This window comes from Cyprinus carpio, chromosome B16 (assembly GCF_018340385.1).
Source record: "Cyprinus carpio isolate SPL01 chromosome B16, ASM1834038v1, whole genome shotgun sequence".
In the NCBI taxonomy this organism is placed as follows: Eukaryota; Metazoa; Chordata; class Actinopteri; order Cypriniformes; family Cyprinidae; genus Cyprinus; species Cyprinus carpio.
Window position 1 is genome coordinate 17,736,335 of NC_056612.1, and position 23,564 is coordinate 17,759,898.

The window sequence follows — 23,564 nt, forward strand, 5'->3', positions numbered from 1 at the left end:
GAATGATTTCTGAAGGATCATGTGACACTTTGGTTACTGAAAATTCAGTTTTGCCATCAATGGATAAAAGGATAAAATATATTAAAATAGAAAACAAATATTTGAATTTGTAAAAAATATTTCACAATAATGCTGTTTACTGTATTTTTTTAAAAATAAATGCACACATGGTGAGCATAAGATACTTCTTTATTAAAATAGTAATTAAAAAAACTAACACATCTTAGCAACCCCAAACTTTGAAATGGTAGTGTACATCTAATTTTACTCTAATTGTTGGTAGAAAAAAGATACAGTAGATACAAAGACAATATATTCCAGATTATGTTTTAATAATTTGTTTTGGCTTCAGTACAGTAACAATATAATAGGCAATAATATAAATCTTCATGCGTCTTCATACGCACACTATATAGATACATCTACCTCTAAGAAGGCATCATTATTGTTTTTGAAAACCCCTGCTCTAAAGCACTGCAAGCTTAAAAATGCTATGGCACATTATGGTGGCATTGCTGCATAGTTGTAATAGTTACAAACATAACAGTGTCACATTTGAAATAAAATCTCTACATTAAAGTAATTACAGTACACATCGAAACAAAGTCACAAATGTGCATTTATGTCACTGATTTTGCATTAGCATGACATGGTAATGGCAACCATCTAAATACTCTACATAGCACATGGCACATGCTCCCTCATGCAGGCTGGCTTCCCTGCTGGACAGGGCTCATGCTTATCCTTATACTACTGGCTATAGCAATCACTGTGCCCGAAGCCTTCGAGCTCTTCTGCACGCTGATAATGTCTCCGCTCGTCTGCTCTCTTTCCATCTTCCTGAGAAATCTCTTCATGGTAGACTGAAAGTTAGTAGTGACGAAACAGTAGACCACAGGATCCAGGCAGCTGTTCAGGCTGCTGAGGGTGACAGTCACATGGTATACAATCACATGATGAGGCAAATCAGGATGGAAGTAAAACAGAACTTGACGGACGTGAAACGGCGTGAAGCAGACGGTGAAGATCACCAGAACAGTGGATAGCAGCTGTACGGCTTTCATGCGTCTGTCACGGCTCTGCTGCATGAGGCCCGGGCTGGAAAGGGCGCACATGATTCGAATAGTAAACACTACGATGATCACCATTGGTAGGAAGAACTCAAAAACGGTCAGTGCAAAGAGTTTGGAAAGGCAGCAGCCTGAGTGCTTGAAGGCTGTCGTGAGAAGCGAGTAGGTCACGATGATGGCGAATAGCCAAATGCAGACGCACACCGCTTTGGCCACACCTGGGTTCCTCCACTTCCGTGAGGCCTCCGCCTGAACGATGGCCAGGTAGCGATCCACGCAGATGCTGGTGAGGAAGAGGATGCTACAGTACATGTTGACGAAGTAGCTGAATATGTGCATGTAGGAACAGACTAGGCATTTTCCTCCACTGTAGTACAATATGATACGAGTGGGAAGAGAGAGGTTAACCAACAGGTCCGTCACCACCAGGTTAATGGTGTAGATGACTGACGTGGTCTTCAGCTTGGTCCTGAAGCAGAAGACATACAAAGCCAGGCTGTTAAGGGTCATCCCTACCATAAAGATAAGGGCGTTGATGACCACCAGAGCTATCCACAGGCTGTAAAAGTCATTATACAGACCCTCATCCAAGTGGGCCAGTCTGTGTAAATAAGGTTCTCGGTATGGTGGAGAAGTATTGGTTGTTAGGGGAGGAATTGATGTTGATGTGAGGTTCAGATTCAGTGAACCCTCCGTGAGGGTCATCTCTGTGGTTTGAGGGCTGGATCTGCATAAAAACCAAAGAGAGACAACAATTTGCAATGTTTTTTTTAAGCCATTTATTTGTACATTAAAAAAAAATATCCAGATTGCATATCAAATTGCAATCCATTTGGATTACGCAGTTTTAACAAAGACTATTAAATGCATATTTGTAAGTCATATATAAATGAAACATGCAAGGATTCTGCACTTTTAACTATTGGAATTTATTTGATTTAATTTAAATACTGGGTTAAAATATAGTATAGCATAAAATATATGTGGTTAAAATATAGTTAGCTGTGGAACAAGCAATAGTCAATTAATTAAAATGTATGAGAATGGAAAAAAAATAGATTTTTAAGGCTAAATGGATTTTGTGTATTTAAAGGGTTACTTCACCGCAAAATGAACATTTTATCATTGTCATCGCTTCATAACGTTACGGTTGAATCACTGATGGCAGATGGAGTATTCTGATGATGCTTTTCATACTTTCCTGGACCTTGACACTGTTACTTACTTGGCAGTCTATGCGACAGTCACAAGCCTCCCGGTTTTCATCCAAAATATCTTAAATTGTGTTCCAAAGATGAACAAGCTTTTACGGGTTTGGAACGACATGGGGGTAAGTGATTAATGACAAAATGTTCATTTTGGGATGGAGTAACCCTTTAAATCACATTCATAAATTTGTTTAATTTACGTATGACTTAAAATATATGCATCATAATGGTTTGTAATCCATACTGAAGGAAATGTAAATATATGTAAATAAAATACATAAATCCTATATAGAATTGGAATATGATAATAATTTGTAGATTATTTTTTACATTTAATTCTAATTTATTTATTTTTTATTTTACTACTATTTAATTTCTAATGTATTTATTTTAATATTTATTTATTTGATTTTTATACTAAATAATTCATAAATTAATTGAATTAATTGAAACAAAACATTCAACAAATAAATAAAAAAGTTAAGGTATAATAGCACCATATAACAGCTACATTCATACTTAAATAAATAAATTCAGTATGTAGTATAAAATAAAGATTAAACTTTCCAGTTCTATAAAGTAGCTAAGTGGCTTTGATGGATATTTAATTTTATTTCATTTAAAAATAAATAAGAAGTCTTTGCTGAAAGTTTTAACTAATTTAGTATAACATTTATAGTTGCAAACTGTCTACCACAGTGGTACTGTTGCAGTATGTTATATAATATAGTGGGCTAATTCAATTAAACTGTTTCTCTGGTAAAGTAGTACCTAGGTTTGGTATGCCCAGCATAAAACTAAATGACAGTTTTAAGACTGTGTGTGTCTACATCTCGAACCCTTGTCACATGGTACAATGTGGCATCATGGAAAATTGCCTGCTAAAACAAATATGCTCTCCTTCCATGGTAGGAAGAATGAGCCTGAAAAACAAACAGCCTGGAAGCCTCTGACGAAGAGGTGCCTACAGTCTGGCATGGTTCAGATAGTGTTCAGAACGAGATGTGTTTATAATTAAGACTAATGGGAAGAATTTGTTTGGATATGGAGATTCGTGGGAATAGATGTGTATCCCTCTGCTACGCAAATGAATTCTGAGCAGCGGCTGAAGGCATCAGACTTTTGGCTCTTACATGTGTTTATGTACTCAGGCCTCTGCTCAATTTACATCTTAATTGAAAAGACAGAACAATATACAATATTTATTGACCAAAATAAAGTTGTTTAGACATCAGAGACGAAACTCCACAGAATTACTTTAAATATTTGAACAATGTCAAGCACTGTGGCATGATTAAAACTAAGCTACACTCCTCAGAAATAAGTAAAGTTAAAATAATTTTGTTTGCAGTTTCACACTGACAGTAAAAAATCTACCTGAAGCTATACAGAAAAGACTCATGAGTTGTTTGGGAGAGAGGTGGTGAGGAATAGAACCTCCTGTTTATAAAACTATCCTCATCAAAAACCTGACTCTCAGATATAAAGAGGGAATGTCATTCTGCAAAACTAATGGCCCTCTTATGAGAGACAGTGATGCATTAATGCTGTCCAAATAAACATCTCTGTGTGAGTCGCCATCACAGCTTTTAAGTTTTTTGGCTCCAGGATCATCCTCAAAATACTGTGTAACAGGCACTGACAAAAAATACAAGATTTGGGAACATTTAAGTGAAAATCCATAATATAATTGATAAATCCATATATATATATGTGTGTGTGTGTGTGTGTGTGTGTGTGTGTGTGTTAGATTTTTATCTAGTAAGATTTTTAATTTAGATGTTTAGTTTTTTAATCTCTCTTATGACTCTCTTATGCTCATCAAGGCTGTATTTATTTGATCAACAAGACAGAAAATCAGTAATATTGTGAAATATTATTGCAATTTCTAATATTGGTTACCTATTTTAATATACTTTAAAATATAATTTATTTCTGTGACGCAACGTTAAATTTTCATCAGCAATTACTCCAGTCTTCAGTGTCACATGATCCTTCAGAAATCATTCTAATATGCTGATTTATCATCAGTTTTGAAACTATTGTGCTGCTTAATATTTTTTTGGTACCTTTGATACTTTTTTTCTTTGATGAATTAAAGAACAGCGTTTATTAAATAGAAATCTTTTCTAACAATATAAGACTTTACTATCCCTTTTAATCCATTTAACACATCCTTGCTGAATAAAATGATTAATTTCTTTAAGAAAAAAAAAATGTATTGACTTCTATTTTGAAACATTGTTCTTTTTTAACTTTTTATTTATCAAAGACTCCTGAAAATAAGTATTACTGGTCCCAAAAAGTATTAAGCAACCCAACTGTTTCCAACTTTGATTATAAATCAGCATATTAGAAAGATTTCCGAAGGATCATGTGACACTGAAGACTGGGGTAATGATGCTAAAAATTCAGCTTTGCTTTACAAGAATAAATTAAATTTTAAAGTATATTAAATAGAAAACTGTTATTTTGAATTTGCAATAATATTTCACAAAATTAAAAAAAAAAAATCTGAATTTTTGTAGATAAGAGCATAATTTTTGTAGATAAGAGCATAATAAACCTCTTTAAAAAACATTAAAAATCTTACTGATCCCAAACTTTTGAAAGGCATTGTACACTCACACACACAAACTGTATTGTAATGTATTTAAATAACTAATATATTATTTTTATAATTTATAAGAACTTCCAAAATACAAAATATTCAAGGACGGCATGGCAAACAATACCCATGAAAATCTGGTATCATTAAGAGCACAACAATAATCTGCATCATCCACCAATAACCACTCACAGCACAATTTCATTGCTTACCTGCACATGCAGACGGATGAGAATTTGGATCTGGAATGTGAAACAGAAGCGTTGTAGCAAAGGCCACTGCTTTGACACTCAAATTAGAGCCTAAACCACTCCCTAAAAAATCTTAAAGAAACTTAAATGATGAAAATCCAATCCCAAGTGCTACAAACATGTTGAACATCTTCACCTTGAAGAGGCAAAAAGAGGATAGTCTCTCCACCTTTTCTATGTTGCATGTCTCTTTTTCTGTCTCTCTCTGTCTGTTTCACTCTTTTGTTACTTCCTTCCCTCCCTTCATCCTCTCGCTCACAGGAAGTTTGAGTTCGTTTGGATAAACCCTGACATTACAAACACTGGATTCTGGGATATGATACTTTTCATACAGTGATTGTTTTCTCTGTGGTTTACTGAAATAAAAATTCAACATAGGCTTTAAATACAATGTTAGGATTATTTGAAGGAAAATTTAGCCTTAATCCATCTAACATCACTTGGGGGCTGGAAAAAACACAATAAATGCTAAAAGTTATAATGCATAGTTATTAGTTGTCAATAAAATGTTCCTTTATGAAGTCCATCATAAAGATTTTTGAAGGTGTCAGAATGTCAGCAAGACAGATAAAATAAATGACAGGATGTATTAATACTGCTGGACGTGTCAACACTTTTTCCACATTTCCTGCCTGGAAACTCATCCATCACCATCTGCCAAGGCTCTGTCCTGATGTTTCCGAAATTTCTCCAACCAAATTTATGAAGTTAGGTTCAAATGTGACTGAGAATGATTTTAAATCACTGAAACTGTGTGCTGTCCTTTGTCTCAATACTGTTTAACAGCATTGGGAGTTCATTGGGAGAATTGTGAATCATATTTGTATGTGGCATTTACAGAATGCCCATAAACTCTTGAAAGTCATACATGTTATTCAATAGGAATCTGAGTCCTGCTTGTAACTAAATAACTGTTTTCAGCTGTCAGCCATTAAACTTTGGTTTATAGCAAGATTTTGTTTTAAAAATCTAAATTCTAACTTAAAAATAACAAAAAATAACCATTTCTATTTCTCAAGACAAATACTGTTACCTCTAATCTTTCCATATCCTATTCGGGTTCCATAACCATCTAGAACAGAAGAGATCTTATTAAGTGTTTTTTGTAAGGTCATTGTTAGGTGAATGGGTTCGAATTAATCCCAGACCAACAGGGGGTCACAGTGACATAATACAGAGAATGGAACACATTCTCATTCGGGTTTATGTCTGTCCAGACTATGGGGATCAGAACGGGGCTAGTTGTCACAAGGGCTACATATATCTCAATTGATAAAATGTTTATTTTTTTTGAGAAAAATGTTATACAAACAACAGAAGCATTTTATATTGTAAAAACATTTATTAAACATAAAAAACTATTATTTCAAAACGTTGTTGCATAATTTACATTTTATAAATTTATATTATTGCAGAATTTGTTGGCTAAAACAATTTTTATATTTGCGTTTGTTACCTTTTACGTTATTTTATTTCAAGCTTGTTTCATAAATTAGATTATTATTTTACTGCTTACATTTTGCTGGGAAATAAATAAATAAATAAATATTTGGCTGTTCAATGGCAAGTTCCATTGTGACAACTAACCCCATATAATGTTACAACAATTTAGTGGTATAAGGTAAAGGGTAAATGAAAGAACCCATTGGATCTTAATTTTCACTGAAAAAAGGGGGCAAAGGGTTTTCACTGAAATGGATAATAAGGTTTCCACTGAAATAGAAAACACAGAAGACATCTTGAGTGATGTTTCAAGAGAAATTTGTTTCATGACTACAGCATAGGCCTATACCACACCTTTAAGTATAATAGCTCCTTTAAACATAATAAGCACTGAATGGGTCCAAAAACAGATATGCACTCTTATTAAAGGATAAGTGTCAGGACCCAGTGTCTGGTTACATGATTATAGAAAGATAAAAGATTGTGAGTGGTTTAAAACTATAGTACTTTATTTTTAACCACCGTTTTGTCTGTCAGAATTACACTGGGAGTGAACGGCTTGAATACAAGCCAATTATCTGCTTAGAGCTGAAATATACCGTAAAACATAAAGCTGAACGCTGGGTACCTGTTTCAGAGCGGAAAAACGTCATCTCCTCCCTGTTGGTTTATACATCAATGTCATATGTCTCTGTTTCTTTTCTGGTGCAGTTACAGCAGAAGTGACAGTGCAGTCAGTGCCCTGCAAATGACCCGCACACTCCTCAAGTCAACTTAACAAAGACGAGAATAAACGCTTAAGAATATAGACATGAACACTCCAACAACCAATCATTACGCATAACATTATTTTAACAAACATTTATTACATTGTTATAACTACTGTTAAAAAATTTGGGATCGGCAAGATCTTTTTTTAATTCTCACCAAGGTAATTATTTGATCAAAAATATAAAACAGAAATTGTATTAAATATATTATTACAGATATTACATTTTACTGTTTTAAAAATGTAATTTGTAATTCTATGACAAATCCGAATTTTTTCAGTCTTCATGATTATTCTTCAGAAATAATTTTTATTGTTTATTAATATTATCACTGCTGAAAACTGCTTAATATTTGTGCTGCTTAATAGACCTATTTTTGTGAAATTAGATTTGATGAATAGAAATGTCAAAATATCAATTTGTTTGAAATAAGAATCAATTTGTAACATTTGAAATATCTTTACTGTCACTTTTTTCGATTTAATCCATCCTTGCTGAATACAAATATTAATTTCGTTTAAAAAAAACTGACCCCCAACTTTTTTAACGGTGCAGCCTGCATTAGCTAAGCTTATTATATATGCTAGTGAATTTTAGACCAAAGTGGGGATGTTTTAAACTTGATATTAGTTTAACTAAATAAACAGTGACATAAACAGCATTGATTTTCTGCGCCGTAATCATTCTTCGGCTGTTCCAATCTTTTCTATGTATGGCAATGTATACTGAACAGATCGCAGCACGGCGAAGCACTATCAGCCTATTAGATAGCACGAGTTCCTGAAGTGCGTCTGTGCCACTGCGGCAAACACGACAGGATGCTCATACAATATGACCCGTGGCTATTATAAGACTTATCTCAAAAGCCATTTATCACAAACTTGCACTGATTGTGAGGATCTGGCACCCTCATCATGCGAGGACAAATTGCCCTGGAAGGGCCTGATCTGTGAAAAATAACACACTGCAAGATTACAATGCATTCGGTTCTCTCTAGTGAATACAATTACGCTTGATAAATGCCTTCACAAAAACAAATAACGGTTCCACAGTTACATCGTTTGCAGGGTTGTTTATTCTCAACATTCGCCACAAAGTGGCGCACTCTTGATGAAGAGGTCCTATAATGCCGATGATGGAGCGCAGATGGCATCTTAACGCTAGTGTACAACAGTTTAGATAGGTTACATAAAAATGCAATTCAAACTTATTGTAACACATAAAATATGGATTAAATATGGACGTAACATACTTTGGATTTAACAAACATTTTCTCTCGTATCCCTTTGCAAAAAACAAACAAAAAAACATACATAAAGTGTCTGCCCACATATTGATTTAAAAATATATTCATTAAAAAAATTACACATTTGTGTCCGTACATACTCTCCTTGCATATTTTATCAATTTACTGGCATTTAATTTAAACAACATATAGCTGCACAATAATAAAAGTCCAGCATGCCCAGAGTTTTCACTATATTTAAACTAAATATTGTTAAATATTGTTAAATATTGTTAAAATGCAAAAAAAAAAGCAAAAAAAAAAAAAAAAAAAAAAAAAAAGTGACAGACCGTTACTAATAGTAATGCATGTAACACACCCTTAGAAAAATAAAGACTGTTTCATTTAGTTAAGTTAAAATGAATACTTGACACCTGTAGAGTCACATTCAGAAGCTTAAAGACTCTTGTGCATTTCTACTGGCAGTTCTAGGCAAGATTTGCATAGACTGCCTGTTGTTATTGTCCATAAAGGTTTAAACATAGCCTAGAGCTATGAGTTTATTTGAAGACTTTATGGAAACCTGACTGCCGGGACTCTTCAGTTGTATCAGTGTACTCCCACTAGTACCTCTGAAATATCTAGAAGTCTTACAGCAATATTTTGAAGTTTAGCTGCCTAGCCGAGTCCACGATCAACAGTGTAATTACAGAGCTTCGGCGATCGTCGGGTCATCCTCACAGTGGGTAACATAGTAGTCATGAACATACATCAGTACTGCAATAGGTTGACCAATAATGAGTGAGAGCCACACAGCAGCGTTTCCATAATTACCACGAAGAAACCTGGCCACAAACCATGCCAATGGGAGCTGAAACAAAATAAAATTCAAGTTAACTGTAAACAAAGTACTGACAGAAAAGGATAGATAATTAGATAATTTTCACAATATATATATATATTAAATAAATGCTTTTTTATCTAAAAATTCATACCTGGGCCATCATGCCCATAAATGCCCACAGTCTGAACATCCTGAGAGGGACACTGACCAGGTACTGCAGACAGAGAAATTTACTCACATTAAACACATTAAACTCCAAGTTTCTAAGAGGACTTAGTTTTGTACAGTTTTTACATTTTACCATTTGTGGATTTTTAACCTGGAGTTATCAAAGCTACAGTAATTCACAGAAGAAATGAGTCATCTGATTGATTCAGTTCATTATTCAGTACAAGTCTGATTCAACAAATGACTCATTGACTTTAAATTAAAATTCTATCATTATTTACACAAAAGTAGAAATATTTAAAGATTGAACGACAGGTCCTTTTAGAGCTGAACAGGCACTGGTCACAAAGAACTGCCACTTTATGGCGACAGAATTGCTTAAGAATTCTTTGATTTTGTGTTTGACGGAAAATAGAATGGCACACAAGTTTGGAATGACATGAAGATGAATAAGTAATTCATTTTTGTGTACTACACCAGCTGAGTGATTCATTTGAATTCACTCATTTTTTTTTTTTCCAAAATGAAAGCACAATGCAATAGAAAGTTAATTTCTTACTGTCTATATTTGTTGTGGTGCTGCTGTTTTAAATGCCACAGAGTAGTGGCTCTCATTTTTGTGTACTACTGATTTAAAGACAACTACAACAATAGAGTGATTCCTTTGAATTCACTCGTTCATTTAAAAGTAAACAGAGAACACAGGATTTCTTTTATTATTACTATATTTTTTTAGCTCAGAATTTGTATAAAATATACATATTTGTTGTAGCGCTGCTGTTTTAAATCCTGAGGAGTGGTGCGCAAAACTCTGTCAGGTTACATGAATTTAGCAACTCTCAATCCCCACCAGGAAACACAGAATCACAACACAAAATGTGGATTCATTACTGAAGGGTTGATCACTGTGCCCTTTAACTGTGCTTAACCTCTAGTGAACTCCAGGGGTCTAGAAACACTGACCTTCCTGTTACCCCTCACTAGATCAGGGCTAGATCATACCCTCAGCACATCAGCTCTAAATAAATAAACCCCTTTTAAAATTTCAGCGTTATCTTTACAGCTCCAGTTTTAGATATTCGTGAGACGAAACTTCACTCTCCATCTGAGCTTTCGGAGTCATTACTGTGATCCAGGGTCCATTTCTGAGGCGTCCTGTGAAGGTCAATGTTTTTTAATAAGATGGTTAAGAATACTATCTGCCTGCACCTGCGGATTGGACACATCTTCCTCCCTGATTCCTCCCCCCCCTCCCTTCCCCCAGCTCAGCTCACAGCTTATCACAGAGAACAGCAGCCTGATAGGAGCCTGTTCTTCCTCTTCCTCATCCCTCCACTCTGACCTTCATCTCCTCTGAAGAACGGTGGCTACCAGCCAAACGCTGGGCACCTGCTTCTGAGTCAGGGAGTGGAGAACATCTAGAATTTTACAAATGATTCTAGAATACACAGCTGCTTCAGAGAACAGCTGCTTCCCGCAATGCCCAAAGAGACCAAAGAGTTTTGATTTTTTTAGTACATTTATGTTCACTTGTGAAGTGTACTATTTCGATGTTAAAATACTTCCTTACTTAGATGCATATGCAGAGACATCTGAACGTATACTATCATTTAAAAGTGTAGGCTCAGTAAGATTTCTTTTTTAAAAGAAATGAATACTTTTATTCAGGAAGGAAGCATTGAGTTGATCAAAAGTGACACTCATGACATTTATAATGTTACAAAAGGTTTCTATTAAATCAAATTTCTTTTTATCAAAGAATCCTAAAAGCATGGTACAAAAAATATTAGGCATTGCAACTGTTTGCAAAATGTATCCTATTGATAAAAACGGATAAAAATGATTTCTAAAAGATCATGTGACACTGAAAACTGGAGTAATGGCTGTTGAAAATTCAGCATTGCCATCACATAAATAAATAACATTGTTAGGTATTAAAATAATAATTAATTATTTTCATGTTATGGCTGATAACATTAAAATGGAATAATGTTTTGTCTAATAAAATTAAAACACAATTAAAATAAATTCAGTTGTTTTTAATCCTACAAGCCAATGTAGATTTTCTTTTTTTGAGATTTGGTAAAGATCTGATTTACATACAAATTAACTTCATGTGAGCTGTATACAATGGTCAACGTTTGTCCCTTTTATTAGTTCATGTTTCATTAATATTTTAATAGTATTAACCAAAGTAATATTCTGTATGTAAACACACTAGCTTCTAAAATATCGCAGTGTTTCGCTATTGCTCATGAGAAACAGCACATTTCTAAAATGAGAATAATTCACACAGGTTGCTACCCTGCCCAGACTGTTAACTTTTATTTGCCATGACCCGACAGAATATTTAAAACAGCGTGTGATTTATGCACATCTCACCTCGTGAAAAAAAGCAGAGAAGAAAAACACAGCTGATTGGCTCAGTAACTTGCCAGCACCTCTTCTCAGCAACGGCTTGTAAAAGTGCCTTTGAAAACAGGAGAGAGAAGCACATAAACTCACTGTCAGTGTGAACTGTAAATAACCATATATTTCTTGTGGACAGATCACATTATAGTCTCTCTTCATTATAGTCTCTGTGAGTTTTACTGTGTGGTATTTCATCTCGCCTCCCAACAGCTGTCTGCGGTCTCTTTCAAAACCTTCGTTCACTCACCGGAGACACCACTTGTGCACAGGAATATTCCAGTTTTGCCAGAAGTATGTTATTGTCTCAGAGTTCCTAAAAGAAACACAGTGTCACAATCCATCTGAGACTTAAAATAAAAACTACACATATGAAATGGAAATGGAAGGAGGTGGAACATATAAACCAGAATGACAGCATTTAAAGCGTTTATTTATTGCATTAATTTTTTTAAAGAGTAATAACTGTAAAGATCGCTCACCACCAGTCATGGTAGAATTCCCGATCTCCAAACCTCAACAGCTCTGCCACAAAGTTCATTGAGGAATGGAAAAACCAGTAGAAGAAAATCAACCAGATGAGATGGTTGGGCACCTACAGTAGTATACAAATCAGTATTCATTCCATTATTCGTTTCTTGCTTCATTTCTTTTCAGCAAAAATCTGAACACGGGTTTACAGTTCGTTTCTATTCTGAGGAGGAATTTAGTGAAAATAGTTTTACTCACTGCTAGTCTAAGCAGACGCTCTGTCATTCTACTGTAGTCCATTTCCTGCAAAATGAAACCGGTTTCACAGAATTAATTAAAGCATTTCTTTTTAAGACACTGAAAAAAACCCAGAAGATGAAACACATGAACAGACCTGCAATGGCTTCATTGAACTTCGAATGACTGGCACCATCCACTGAAAGACAACAGAAAGAACATTAGATATGAAATATGTCTCAAAGACATGAAAATTGCAGGTGTGATGTGATTACCAAATGCACTGTGATGCTCACCTGCTGCGTTAAACCAACCAATAACTGAGTGAGGAGCAACTGGAACAGACAAGCAAAACAGATTTTGATTTCTCATTAAATATAAAACGCGAATGTTAACAATGCTGTTTACAGAATGTGTAATTTGCAAAAGCTATAAATGGAAGTTATGCTCTAACAAGAAGCACTTTCATAAATAAAAATTACCCTCATATATTCCTGCCATGGCTCCCGGCAGTTGTGTGCAAACAATAAGCTAATTCCCATGATTTATTGCCATTTGCAGATTTAGGCAAGAATGCAATATTCACAAAATAAACAAGGGATAATATACTGTGAACAAATCTGGTGGTACAAGTTATCAATGTAATGATGAGCAAGAACTGTCAATACTGTCAGGAAATATGTCTAAGCCAATAGCCTACCATCTCAAAGAGCCTCCTGAGCAGAAATCCCATTCGGATGGATTCGGAGCGGGGAAAATTAAGCTCATAGCACAGGGTTGGAGCAAAAACAAAATAATACATATCTGAAAAACACAAGTCAAAATACTAACTACAAGTTCTCAGGTCATCTGAAGTCATAGTATTTGACACTGCTGGAATTGTTGTTAGATATCATGAAAATAAAACAAAATCTGATTGGAAATAATATTTGGTGACTGGACTGTAAGGCACAGCTTACCCCTGAGAGAGAGATTTCCTGGGTAAGACACATGTGACTGCATAGCACTGGATGCAAATGAAGATGATGGGCCTAAAGAACACAGGAAATGTCAAGAGAGAAACAAATCTGCTTCTAAAGTCATTTAAACCCGATGTTCAGTTAAAGAATGAGGTCTCTGCATCTCACACCACACAAGCATTTAATGTAAAACATGTCGACTAAAATGATTACATTAACCACTTCGGAATTTTGCAACCTTGCAATCGCAAGAATTAAAGGGACTGTCCACCCAGTCATCATTTACTTAACCTCATGTCATTCCCATAACTTTCTTTTTTTCCCTCTTTCAAGATATTTTGAAGAATGTTGTTAACCAAACAGTTTACAGAAGTCATTGACTTCCATAGTATTTTTCTTCCCACATGGAAGTAAATGGCAATTGTAATCTGTTCATTTACCAACATTCTTCAAAATATCTTCTTTTGAGTTCAACAGAAGAACAGAACTCCTACAGGTTTGGAACAAAATAAGAGAGTGAGTAAATGTTGACAGCATTTTCATTTTTGGGTGAACTAGCTTGCATTGTTGTCTTATTTCAGTAATTTTTCTGCAAAAAGGTTAACAATTATTATGAAGATTTTTATACTGTGTCACTAATTGCCTTGTGCATTTTATCACATAAACACATGATTATTGGTAGGTTTTCACTGCAAAACAACACAAAAAAATGCTGTAAATATATCCACAATTTTTGAGAAAAAGTACAGAACATTGTTATTTTGGCCATTAAAAATATGAAAACGACCTGTGAAAATCTGATGGGACTGTTTAGCTTATGAACAACGTCTTAAACTTTAGTTTATGTATTAACATCTTAAACAATGTTTCTTTTACATAACACATTTTTCATCAGCCTTTTTCAGTAACAACTGGAAATCATTCATTGTAAAAGTATAGTTGCTAAAATGGAGCAACTTTATGGCCCCCAATTACTGTACCAATGTCTTTATTGCTGCATAGTGTTTACAGTATTGTAAACTAGTTTTATGATAGCCAACAGGGGGCGACAAAAATGACATCTTAGTTTTGGCCATGTAGTGCACTACATAGCAATATATATGTATTTCATAACTTTCATACTGCTGCACATAGTGTTTGATGAGAGGTGGATGTATTTACTTACATGAAAGAGATCTGGAGAGGCTGCGTGCCTTCGCTTGCGTTCTCTCTCTGCACCACCTGTTAACATCCTTATATGAATACAGTTTCAAAAATAGGATGGTGTAGACTCCCAAGGCAAACGCCCCTCCAACTGCATAAAGAGAACACAATAACAGAAAAAATGCTATTACGAAGACGCTTTCGGCATAAACAGAACTCACTTCTTCCATTTAATACCTGAATTTATGAGGAACACAAGAGGTTTGTAATGCAAATGCACTTCCATCACAACACCACAGCATGCCCCTTTCAATGGTTCATAACTCACAGCCACGTGACCCAGCACGTCCAGACTCATAGCCCATCACCACTGTACCATACACAGACCTGGCTCACACTCATATGCTCCCTCTACCACCGCTTTATCAATAGCAGCCATATGCTGGGTGGAAATGGTCCATGCAGGGGCTCTGGAGTGCCTCTATGATCTCAAGGGCTGTAGGACCAGCAGAGGCCCTGACGGCCCACTGAAATGACCTGGCTGTCTGGTACAGGAGCAGTGTGTGCAGTACTAGGCTGACAGATGGAGGCACATTTTCGCTTCCCATGGTGCAAACAGATGAGAGCGGACAGAAGAGCCAGAGAAAGTTGTGGTATGGAGAAGAGGAAGTGAGGGAATATATTTTCTACTAAAATGCATCTGAATTTAGGTTTTGATATTTGAAATAACTAAATATATCAGTCTATCACTAATGAGGACACAATGAGTGAAGGAATCAAACCTACATCTACTGCTTGAGCACCACTGATAACCATTAATCCAACAACATGTTTACTGCTATATCTTCAATTGTGTATAAAATATGATTCACATGCCAGCTGAGCCCATGAGATCTGAATGCTGGTATAAAGGTGGATTAGTTTAGTCTGTAAATCATAATTTGGTTGTGCCCAATCATTTCGGTCAAGCTGAATCACATGATCACATGCCATATTATAGTCGACATTAATGCAACAACAAACAAAGCTGTTTTTGTGTCGATGACTATCTAGAAGAACAAGTATGATGGAGAGTAAATTAATACAATAGGTATGCACTGATATTATATTTCTTTAAAAATTTAATTTTTAAAAATGTCATACTACTACTACTACTACTAATTATTATTATTATTATTATTATTATTATAAAGATTTATAATTATAAATATATATATAAAAATGTAAGAATTAAATAACTGTTGTTTTGGCCAGTAACCTATACAAATAAATAAATAATAAAACACCAAATAGTACAGTCAATCATATCATTCATTTTAAAATATATACAATTAAATTATAGTATAAATTCATCATTGTAAATAATAATATACCACAATATTATAATTGACTATATAGCATGTGTGCATGTTTGTGTAATGTTAGTGTTTTATTATGTAGTACACAAAGCACAATAAAAGTGTATGTTCTGTATAATGTATAGTCTCACCTGGTGTAATAGATGGCAGCTTCAAAACAACAACCATCGGAAAACACAAGATGATTGTTAAATTAAAAATGTAGATCAGCAGGCCGACCTTTTCACTGATCGACCCCTGGAAAACACAATGAGGAAACATTTAATAGCATAATCCAAGTACATGTACAACAATACATGTTTACATAATAACATAATCGGGCAAATGAACAGAATCAATATTCAAATTTTAGAAATCTCAACACAGTGACATAAAAAGACACATTAAAGCATATAACATAATTTGCATTTGGTGCACATAAAAGTGCATCTCCTCTCTAAAAGCCCTACAATTTATTTTTTATGCAAGTCTCACACAACATCAGCAAAATGCCTGAACTGTTTATAAGTTCATTCAGTTTCAATTCAGCCAGTTGAGTAAATGTGCTGATACTTTGCAAGCTCTCTCAAATATGCCAGGCTTTTTAAAATGCAATGTATCAAATTTGCCCTCTAAATTGAACTCTTCACAACCCCTCAATGTAATTCTAAATGCCAAATTATACTGTGTGAAGTGACAAAACCCCTATTTTTTTATGACAATGTCTTTATTCATTAGGATAAACTGATTAAATGTAGAAATGTGAATGGGTTTTGAACTCACCATGGCTAGTCTCCTCTCAGTGTACAACGCCACAAGTATAAAAACATTAGAAACTGCAAGCAAAGAATTGCTATATTGTAAAACAAGATCATATTTCTAAAAATAAAAGCAGTTGCAGTAATAAAAGCATTGTTGCAGGGTGTAATGAAAGGGTCAAAATTGCACCCTCAGGATGAGCCTTACAACAGGGCAGACGGCCAGCACACACACACACACACACACACACACACACACACACACACACACACACACACACACACACACACACACACACACACACACACACACACACACACACACAGCAGTCATACATTGAACAATCACACCACCTGCTATAAACAAGATAGAATCACATATTGCACTATAAAGATTGAGAGTTAAAAGCAATTACACCCTTCTATGTCTTTGAAACATGCACAATTATACAAACAATCTACATTTAAGTAGATTAAAAAAGGAAGTATTTTGACAATCTGCAAATCATTATTTGAATGTGGGAGTGTCGTCTACTGGTCTAATTTTAATAACGTCCCTGTCTGGACAACAAAAGAAAAGGCAAAACTGGGAAATATATGCAGATTTTGCCTTAAAATACATACCAATGACTAGGCACGCAGCAGGCCAGCTATAAGGGTCCTTGAGGAACAATGACACCACTTGAATGGGGTCCACCAAAATGCCATACCTACGACACAAAGAATGGCTGTGAATTACAAAGCAGGTATGTTTCCCAAACCTTTAAATGTCTAAATATTTATACATATCAGACACAACATGTTTCTTTTCCTATCCTGGTCTCTTGCTCTAAAAGCCACTGATTATTTGCGGCAGTTTTTGCGGGCAGCTGTATACATACTGTCTGCAAGCAGCAGTGTGCAACATGATGACAGCATATGGTTCTCCCAGCATGGGGTTCAGTGTTTCATTCCACTCAGGGAGAGGAAAGCCTGTACACTTATCAAACAAACCCTATAGACTCATCTTCATCGGCATGACACTCAAAACACAGAGAGAGCTGAACTGCAGAGAATGTGTTTTAACACTTTTGTGTCCATTCGACACCTGCTCAGTGGGGATGCTTGAGATAAAGGTCAGTTATTGGAGAACATTTCAGGACCACATTCTGCTGTTCCTATTCTTGGAGACACTTTGAACTCCAGAGCAAATTATGACAGAAAAATTATTACAAATACACACACACACACACACACACACACACACACACACACACACACACACACACACACACACACACACACACACGCACACACACACGCTGATATACAGTGGTGGCCAAAATTATTGGAACACTGCAACTTAATATTGCCATTTTTAAGATAAAATAATTGTACCAAAAGCAACAAATCTCCCAATTAAATTTCATTAAGGTCATGGTGAAATGGAAGTAGCAACATACCTTTTCTTCTGTATTGTGAAATACATTCAAGTGAAACAGATTATCAAAAAAGAAAAAATGTAAACTATGGACATTGTTCAGTCCATCAGTTTTTGATTGGATAGAGGAAAATCTGAATGCAAGCTTGCAGTCGATTGTAAGACGGGTTGGGTTTTAAGTGGACTAAATAATGGGAGAAGTGCAGAAGTGGAGAGGAGACATTGTGACATTTTGTTAAAAAAAAAATAATAATAATTAAACATGCATGGATGAATCCTTCCTTTTTTCCAGACTTTAAACAATCAAAATATGTTTTGGCTGTTTCACAAGAAACTGTATGCATATTGTATTTATTCGTACCTGAGAAGGTTTTCCAAGAACAGGCGCGCATTGCTCAAAACCTGCAAAAGAGCAGAAACACACATTCGTGAAGAAAACAAATGAAAACCAATGCAAGAATACATCACTAAGACTAGCTAAACATGTCAGAACCACCAGAATAAAATCCGCCAAAGATCCTTATTCACTGTCTGTACACAGTTTGCAGAGATATATTGAAATTCATGTCCATAAATCTATACAGAAGACAGACACACTTATTCATATGTATAAAATGAGAAAGAACAATGGAGAAGAAGAGGAAGAAAATGCAAATGCAAGCAGAGCCGTACCAATGGAATATGAAAGAAAAAGACTGGATAAAAAAAATTGCAGAGGACAAAATAGTCATGTCAAAGCTCACATTAACAGTATGTTGAAAAGCGTGAATGCATTCTTCACAGTTTTGAAGACAAGGACTTGGCTGGCTGTCCTCCATGTTCAGCTAGTGTTTTTAGACAGACAAGCTGTTTTGGGCCGTTTATTTTTAGGCGTCACTTGGCATTAAGTGTGTCTCCATAAACAGACACACTGATCAACGATTCTTCACATGCCACATGTCTGTCACACACCATCCGACGTTACTTAAAATGTGTCATTGCAATACAATTCTCTCACTAGTGTGGGTTTTCTTCTGTTAAAATTAAGTCCATTAAAGGAATAGTTCACACAAAAATTTATTTTTGCTCAAAATGTATTCACCCTCAGGTCATCCAAGATGTAGATGAGTTTATTTTTTCCATCAGAACAGATATGGAGAAATTGAACATTATATCACTTGCTCATCAATGGATCCTGTGCAGTGAATGGGTGCCGTCAGAATGAGAGTCTAAACAACTGATAAAATCATTAAAATAATCTACAGGAAATCCACAAGACTCCAGCCCATATATGAGCATCTTTTTATGTGAAAAGCTGCATGTTTGCAAGAAACAACTCTTTCTATAATATTACCTTTTCATCCAGTATGCACAGATAAAACAGTCTAAAGCACTTCTAAACAAATATGTCAGTTGATTTTGATGTGAAAGGACAACAGGGGATGGACTTTCTCACTTGAAGAAGTATTATTATAGATTGTTGATTCATATTTTAGCCAGAAGCAACAGTTTAAAGTAAAAATGATGGGGTTGTTTCTTTTATGGACTAAAGTCGAGAGTTCAAAGTCCAAAGAGAGTGCAAAGTCCAAAAGAAAATATTTTAGCTTCTATAAGGACAAACGCATCTACTTCATTACAGACAGAAAGCCAAACTTTTCCACATGACTCACATGCATTATGTGAACTAAGGATGGAACGATACCATTTTTTCAGAACCGATCCAATACCGAAAATTCTGAGTATCTGTCGATACCGATCCAATCCGATACAGGCGTATTTTTGTTTTTAAATCAATGTAGAATTTCTACTTCTCTGTGTTGACCTGATCATCACTCTTTTGTGTGTTAAACACAATCTGCTACATATAAACAACTTAATTTTAATGAAAAACAACAAATGAAAAAAATATACAATCACAATCTTTGACAAAAGTACTATTATAAACTAGGTTAGTGGATGATTCAGCAGCAAAAGATACTCTAGAAAAATCACGGGTGCACAATAATTGTATAAAATCTAGGGAAATTTTTTTTTTTATAAAATAAAGGTGAATAAGTCTAAAATCTGGTAAAATGTTACACATGGCTCTTTTTTTTGTTGTAAAATACATCCATGAAAAAAAACAAGTAAATACATTTATACAGAAATATAAAAGAAGTTTCTTTTAAATGTATAGCACAGTAATAAAGGCAAGCAACATATGATAGATAGGACAGAACAAGAAAGACTATTAATAATCTTTGATTGCGCAGAAAAGTATTATAATACTAAAGGCGCCAATACAGAGCGGTAAAGCGCTTATGCGCATCCCGTGCCCAGAATGATGAGCTTGAAACAATACGAAGTCACAGTGCGACTCAGAGCATAGAAAAGTTAGTACAACACACATGCTGCTCTGCTCATGTTCATCTACAGTTCTCTCTTCACAACAGTTCAGTCAGTGTACTGTTTGAGTAAATGAATTACTCTGGGATATTTGTTTATTTCGACTCAGAGGAAGTGTCAGCCACATTAAAAAAGTTAATAACTTTGCTTACTGGAGTGAATAAAATGCTTACTGGAGACGCGAACTGTTTCAACTAAAAAGAACCGGTTAAATTGAACGATTCGTTCGCGAACCGGACATCACTAGTACACAGGGAAGAGATATTGATACGCAGTGTATTAAATCTGTGCGTTTGTTTATTGAGCCTTTTAACAGTTTTAAACCTCAGTTACTGTGTGCTCTTGAAGAGAGTTTATTCGTTTTGACTGTAGTAACCGAACGCAACACGCAGTTTGATTGCTGAATGGAGGATGACAGACAGCCGCAGCGGAAAGAAGAGTTTATGTGAACTTGAATTTAATAACTTCAGTATTAATCTGTACATCACACTGAACTATGGAACAGCTTCAGAACACTTGAAATATAGTTCACGAAAACTTTTTGGTGCTTTATCATGTTTTCGTGCCTTTCGTGGGGCTCAACAGTAACACAGAATAGTAGCTATACGCACAATATCGGATTTGGATCGGTCTCCTCTGACCGATACCCGATCCGCAGGAAATGCCTGTATTGGAGCCGATACCGATCCCGAGTATCGGATTGATGCATCCCTAATATGAACCCAGTATACACTCAGAAACAACACATTTAAACTATCCAGTGATCAGAAAATGAATGTCTGAGCAACAAGTTGGCTGCTTTTAAACTACAGCATAATATTTAACCTCCTTTAAGCTCTGTAACTGCCTTACATAAGAGGCAGTAAAAATTATTAGTAATAATTTTTGGAAGCACCTCTGAGTGAGAGGGAATGTTTACAACCCACACTGCTATTTTTGACACAGTTTAACTAGAATAATGAGTAGGCAAGTCAAAGCTTGCAGTGCAGCAGGGATCAGTTACTGTTTCAGACTCACCAGCATTACAACACACCAGTTCAGGATTCCTCTGTAATTTTTGAAGCTGCTTGCAGAACTCAGCATTGACTCCTGTAACTTGTGGCAACTATAATGAGGGGAAAAAGAGGACATGAAATAAAAACAGTAATGATGATTAAAGTGTTTATTTTTGTTCTTTATATTTGAAGAGTTTATTTGCAAAAACCGATAACTCTCTCTTTTTTTTAATGTTCAAAAATCATGTTTTTTATTACGCAATCATGCTTTAATTGTGTTAGTTAGCTGTTATTTTTACCTAATCAAAATAACCCAACTGCAGTTTGACTGAGAGTAATAGGAATGCTCAATGAAAAAACATGATTTTTGAAAACTGTTTAAAATTGAGTTATCTGTTTTGGCAAATGAACTCTTTATTTTTATCTTTATCTTACAGATAAAGTTATTTTTACATTAGTATAAAATTAATAAAATATAACAAAGCTAAAATAATCTAAATAGGCCTTTAGATCCCTCCTTTTTTGTTTATGGCAAAACATATACTTAAACAGTTTTGTAGATGTATATTTTAAGTGCCACTATACTGCTGAGATGTAGCCTGTAGTTTTGTCTTGGATTGACTTGTGGATCCCAGGAAGACTAGCAACCACTTTGTGGAAGCTAATGGGGATCCAAATATACAATAAACAATAAATAGTGGGCAGATTTCTTTGAAGAATTATGGGTAATGTAGATTTTCAACAGGGATTCTTGTTAAAACACTTAAAAATAAGATATTGAAATATTGTGGGCTGATGTGGTTAACAAAATGATATTAGTACAACCCAGTAGCTTACAGTAGGTAGAAATGAATTCTGAAAGTGACCACACTCTGTAAACATCGAAGACACGCCCCTCCTCTCAATATTGCAAATCATTGGTCAACGTTTGCTTGCTTGTTTATTTATTTATTTTTTACAAGTCTATTCTTAATTTGTTCCATTAAATTCCCCATGTTGGAGAATTACGTAGATAAGAATCCGGAAATCATCGCACATATTATTTTCTGTTTTGCTAAATGGAATAGTTCTTCAGTAACAGTAAGATAAGTGAAATGATGGGGTAAAAAGGGGTTAAATGTCTTGCACTGTGCCACACACGCACACTGGCGAATCCTGCCCCTGTCTCTCTCTTTGCAGTGACCATCTATCTTAGTCAAGAACAAGCTACGTTTTTCATAACGTCCTGACGTATATCTCACCTCATTTTGTCGTAGCGATCGCATTTTCGTGTGCTGTCTTCGTTTAGCTGTAAGTTTTTGGTGAGAGACTCCCGCGCTTTGGGTCCCCTTCTGAGATCACTGGCTGCTGCGATCGCTCCGTTTCTGAGTTTCACAGTCTCGCTCTTTGCGCTCGTGATGGTCGCGCGTCTACGATTCCGTGTGATGGGCCCAAAATCATCCTTGTCCATCATGATTCCAGCAAATATACCTCAAGCCTTGAGCAAACAAATGAAGTAAGTCGAGTCCACGCAGGAGTCTCATTTGGCTCAGCGACCGGAAAAACAAGCTTTTGCTCAAAGCCCCAGTTTTGCAAGCTATTAGGCTGACGCAAGATTTGTAATAATGCTGTTTGACTCATGAATGTTCGTGGACTTTAGCACGTTTGTTTAAAAAACGAGTCTCAGGGAGGTTTACGACTTTCCCCCGGAAAGTCTAGTTCCGCGTTCTTTCTGGCATGTAAAAGACTCGTCTAACCCAATAGGAGTCAGTAGTGTATAATAGTGTAACTTTAAGCTCAGCTGCCATAAAGGTCATGTTGTGATATTTCATAAAAACATGACCTTTATAAATAATATAAAGAATAAGCTGAACAAAAATTCTGTCATAGTTTACAGTGTTGAAA

At 35.3% G+C, this 23,564-nt stretch overlaps 2 protein-coding genes across 3 annotated transcripts in view; both read right to left on the reverse strand.

The window, feature by feature from the left end:
- Positions 1–239: 239 nt before the first annotated feature.
- gpr20 (G protein-coupled receptor 20) lies at positions 240–5,345 on the reverse strand. The gene is made up of 2 exons (XM_019107268.2): positions 5,099–5,345; positions 240–1,797 (listed from the first exon to the last, which is right to left on the reverse strand). Exons 1-2 carry the CDS (start codon positions 5,104–5,106, stop codon positions 702–704), a joined length of 1,104 nt encoding a protein of 367 aa, XP_018962813.2. The 5' UTR covers positions 5,107–5,345; the 3' UTR covers positions 240–701.
- Positions 5,346–8,407: 3,062 nt separating this feature from the next.
- The window catches only part of dgat1b (diacylglycerol O-acyltransferase 1b), a 72,723-nt gene continuing 57,566 nt past the window's right edge, over positions 8,408–23,564 (reverse strand). Inside the window, exons 1-17 of one of the 2 annotated variants that reach the window (XM_042741208.1) lie at positions 22,922–23,422; positions 21,703–21,790; positions 18,683–18,723; positions 17,526–17,611; positions 16,927–16,979; positions 16,296–16,401; positions 14,829–14,957; positions 13,664–13,735; positions 13,405–13,508; positions 13,001–13,039; positions 12,862–12,903; positions 12,726–12,770; positions 12,479–12,591; positions 12,247–12,312; positions 11,970–12,057; positions 9,571–9,633; positions 8,408–9,446 (exon numbers count right to left, since the gene is read on the reverse strand). In XM_042741208.1, coding sequence (XP_042597142.1) covers positions 9,282–9,446; positions 9,571–9,633; positions 11,970–12,057; positions 12,247–12,312; positions 12,479–12,591; positions 12,726–12,770; positions 12,862–12,903; positions 13,001–13,039; positions 13,405–13,508; positions 13,664–13,735; positions 14,829–14,957; positions 16,296–16,401; positions 16,927–16,979; positions 17,526–17,611; positions 18,683–18,723; positions 21,703–21,790; positions 22,922–23,133 — 1,512 coding nt within the window. In that variant the 5' untranslated portion in view covers positions 23,134–23,422 and the 3' untranslated portion in view covers positions 8,408–9,281. Of the gene's footprint in view, positions 9,447–9,570; positions 9,634–11,969; positions 12,058–12,246; positions 12,313–12,478; positions 12,592–12,725; positions 12,771–12,861; positions 12,904–13,000; positions 13,040–13,404; positions 13,509–13,663; positions 13,736–14,828; positions 14,958–16,295; positions 16,402–16,926; positions 16,980–17,525; positions 17,612–18,682; positions 18,724–21,702; positions 21,791–22,921; positions 23,423–23,564 lie in introns of those variants that run through there. The other variant, XM_042741209.1, reaches the window with a different exon arrangement.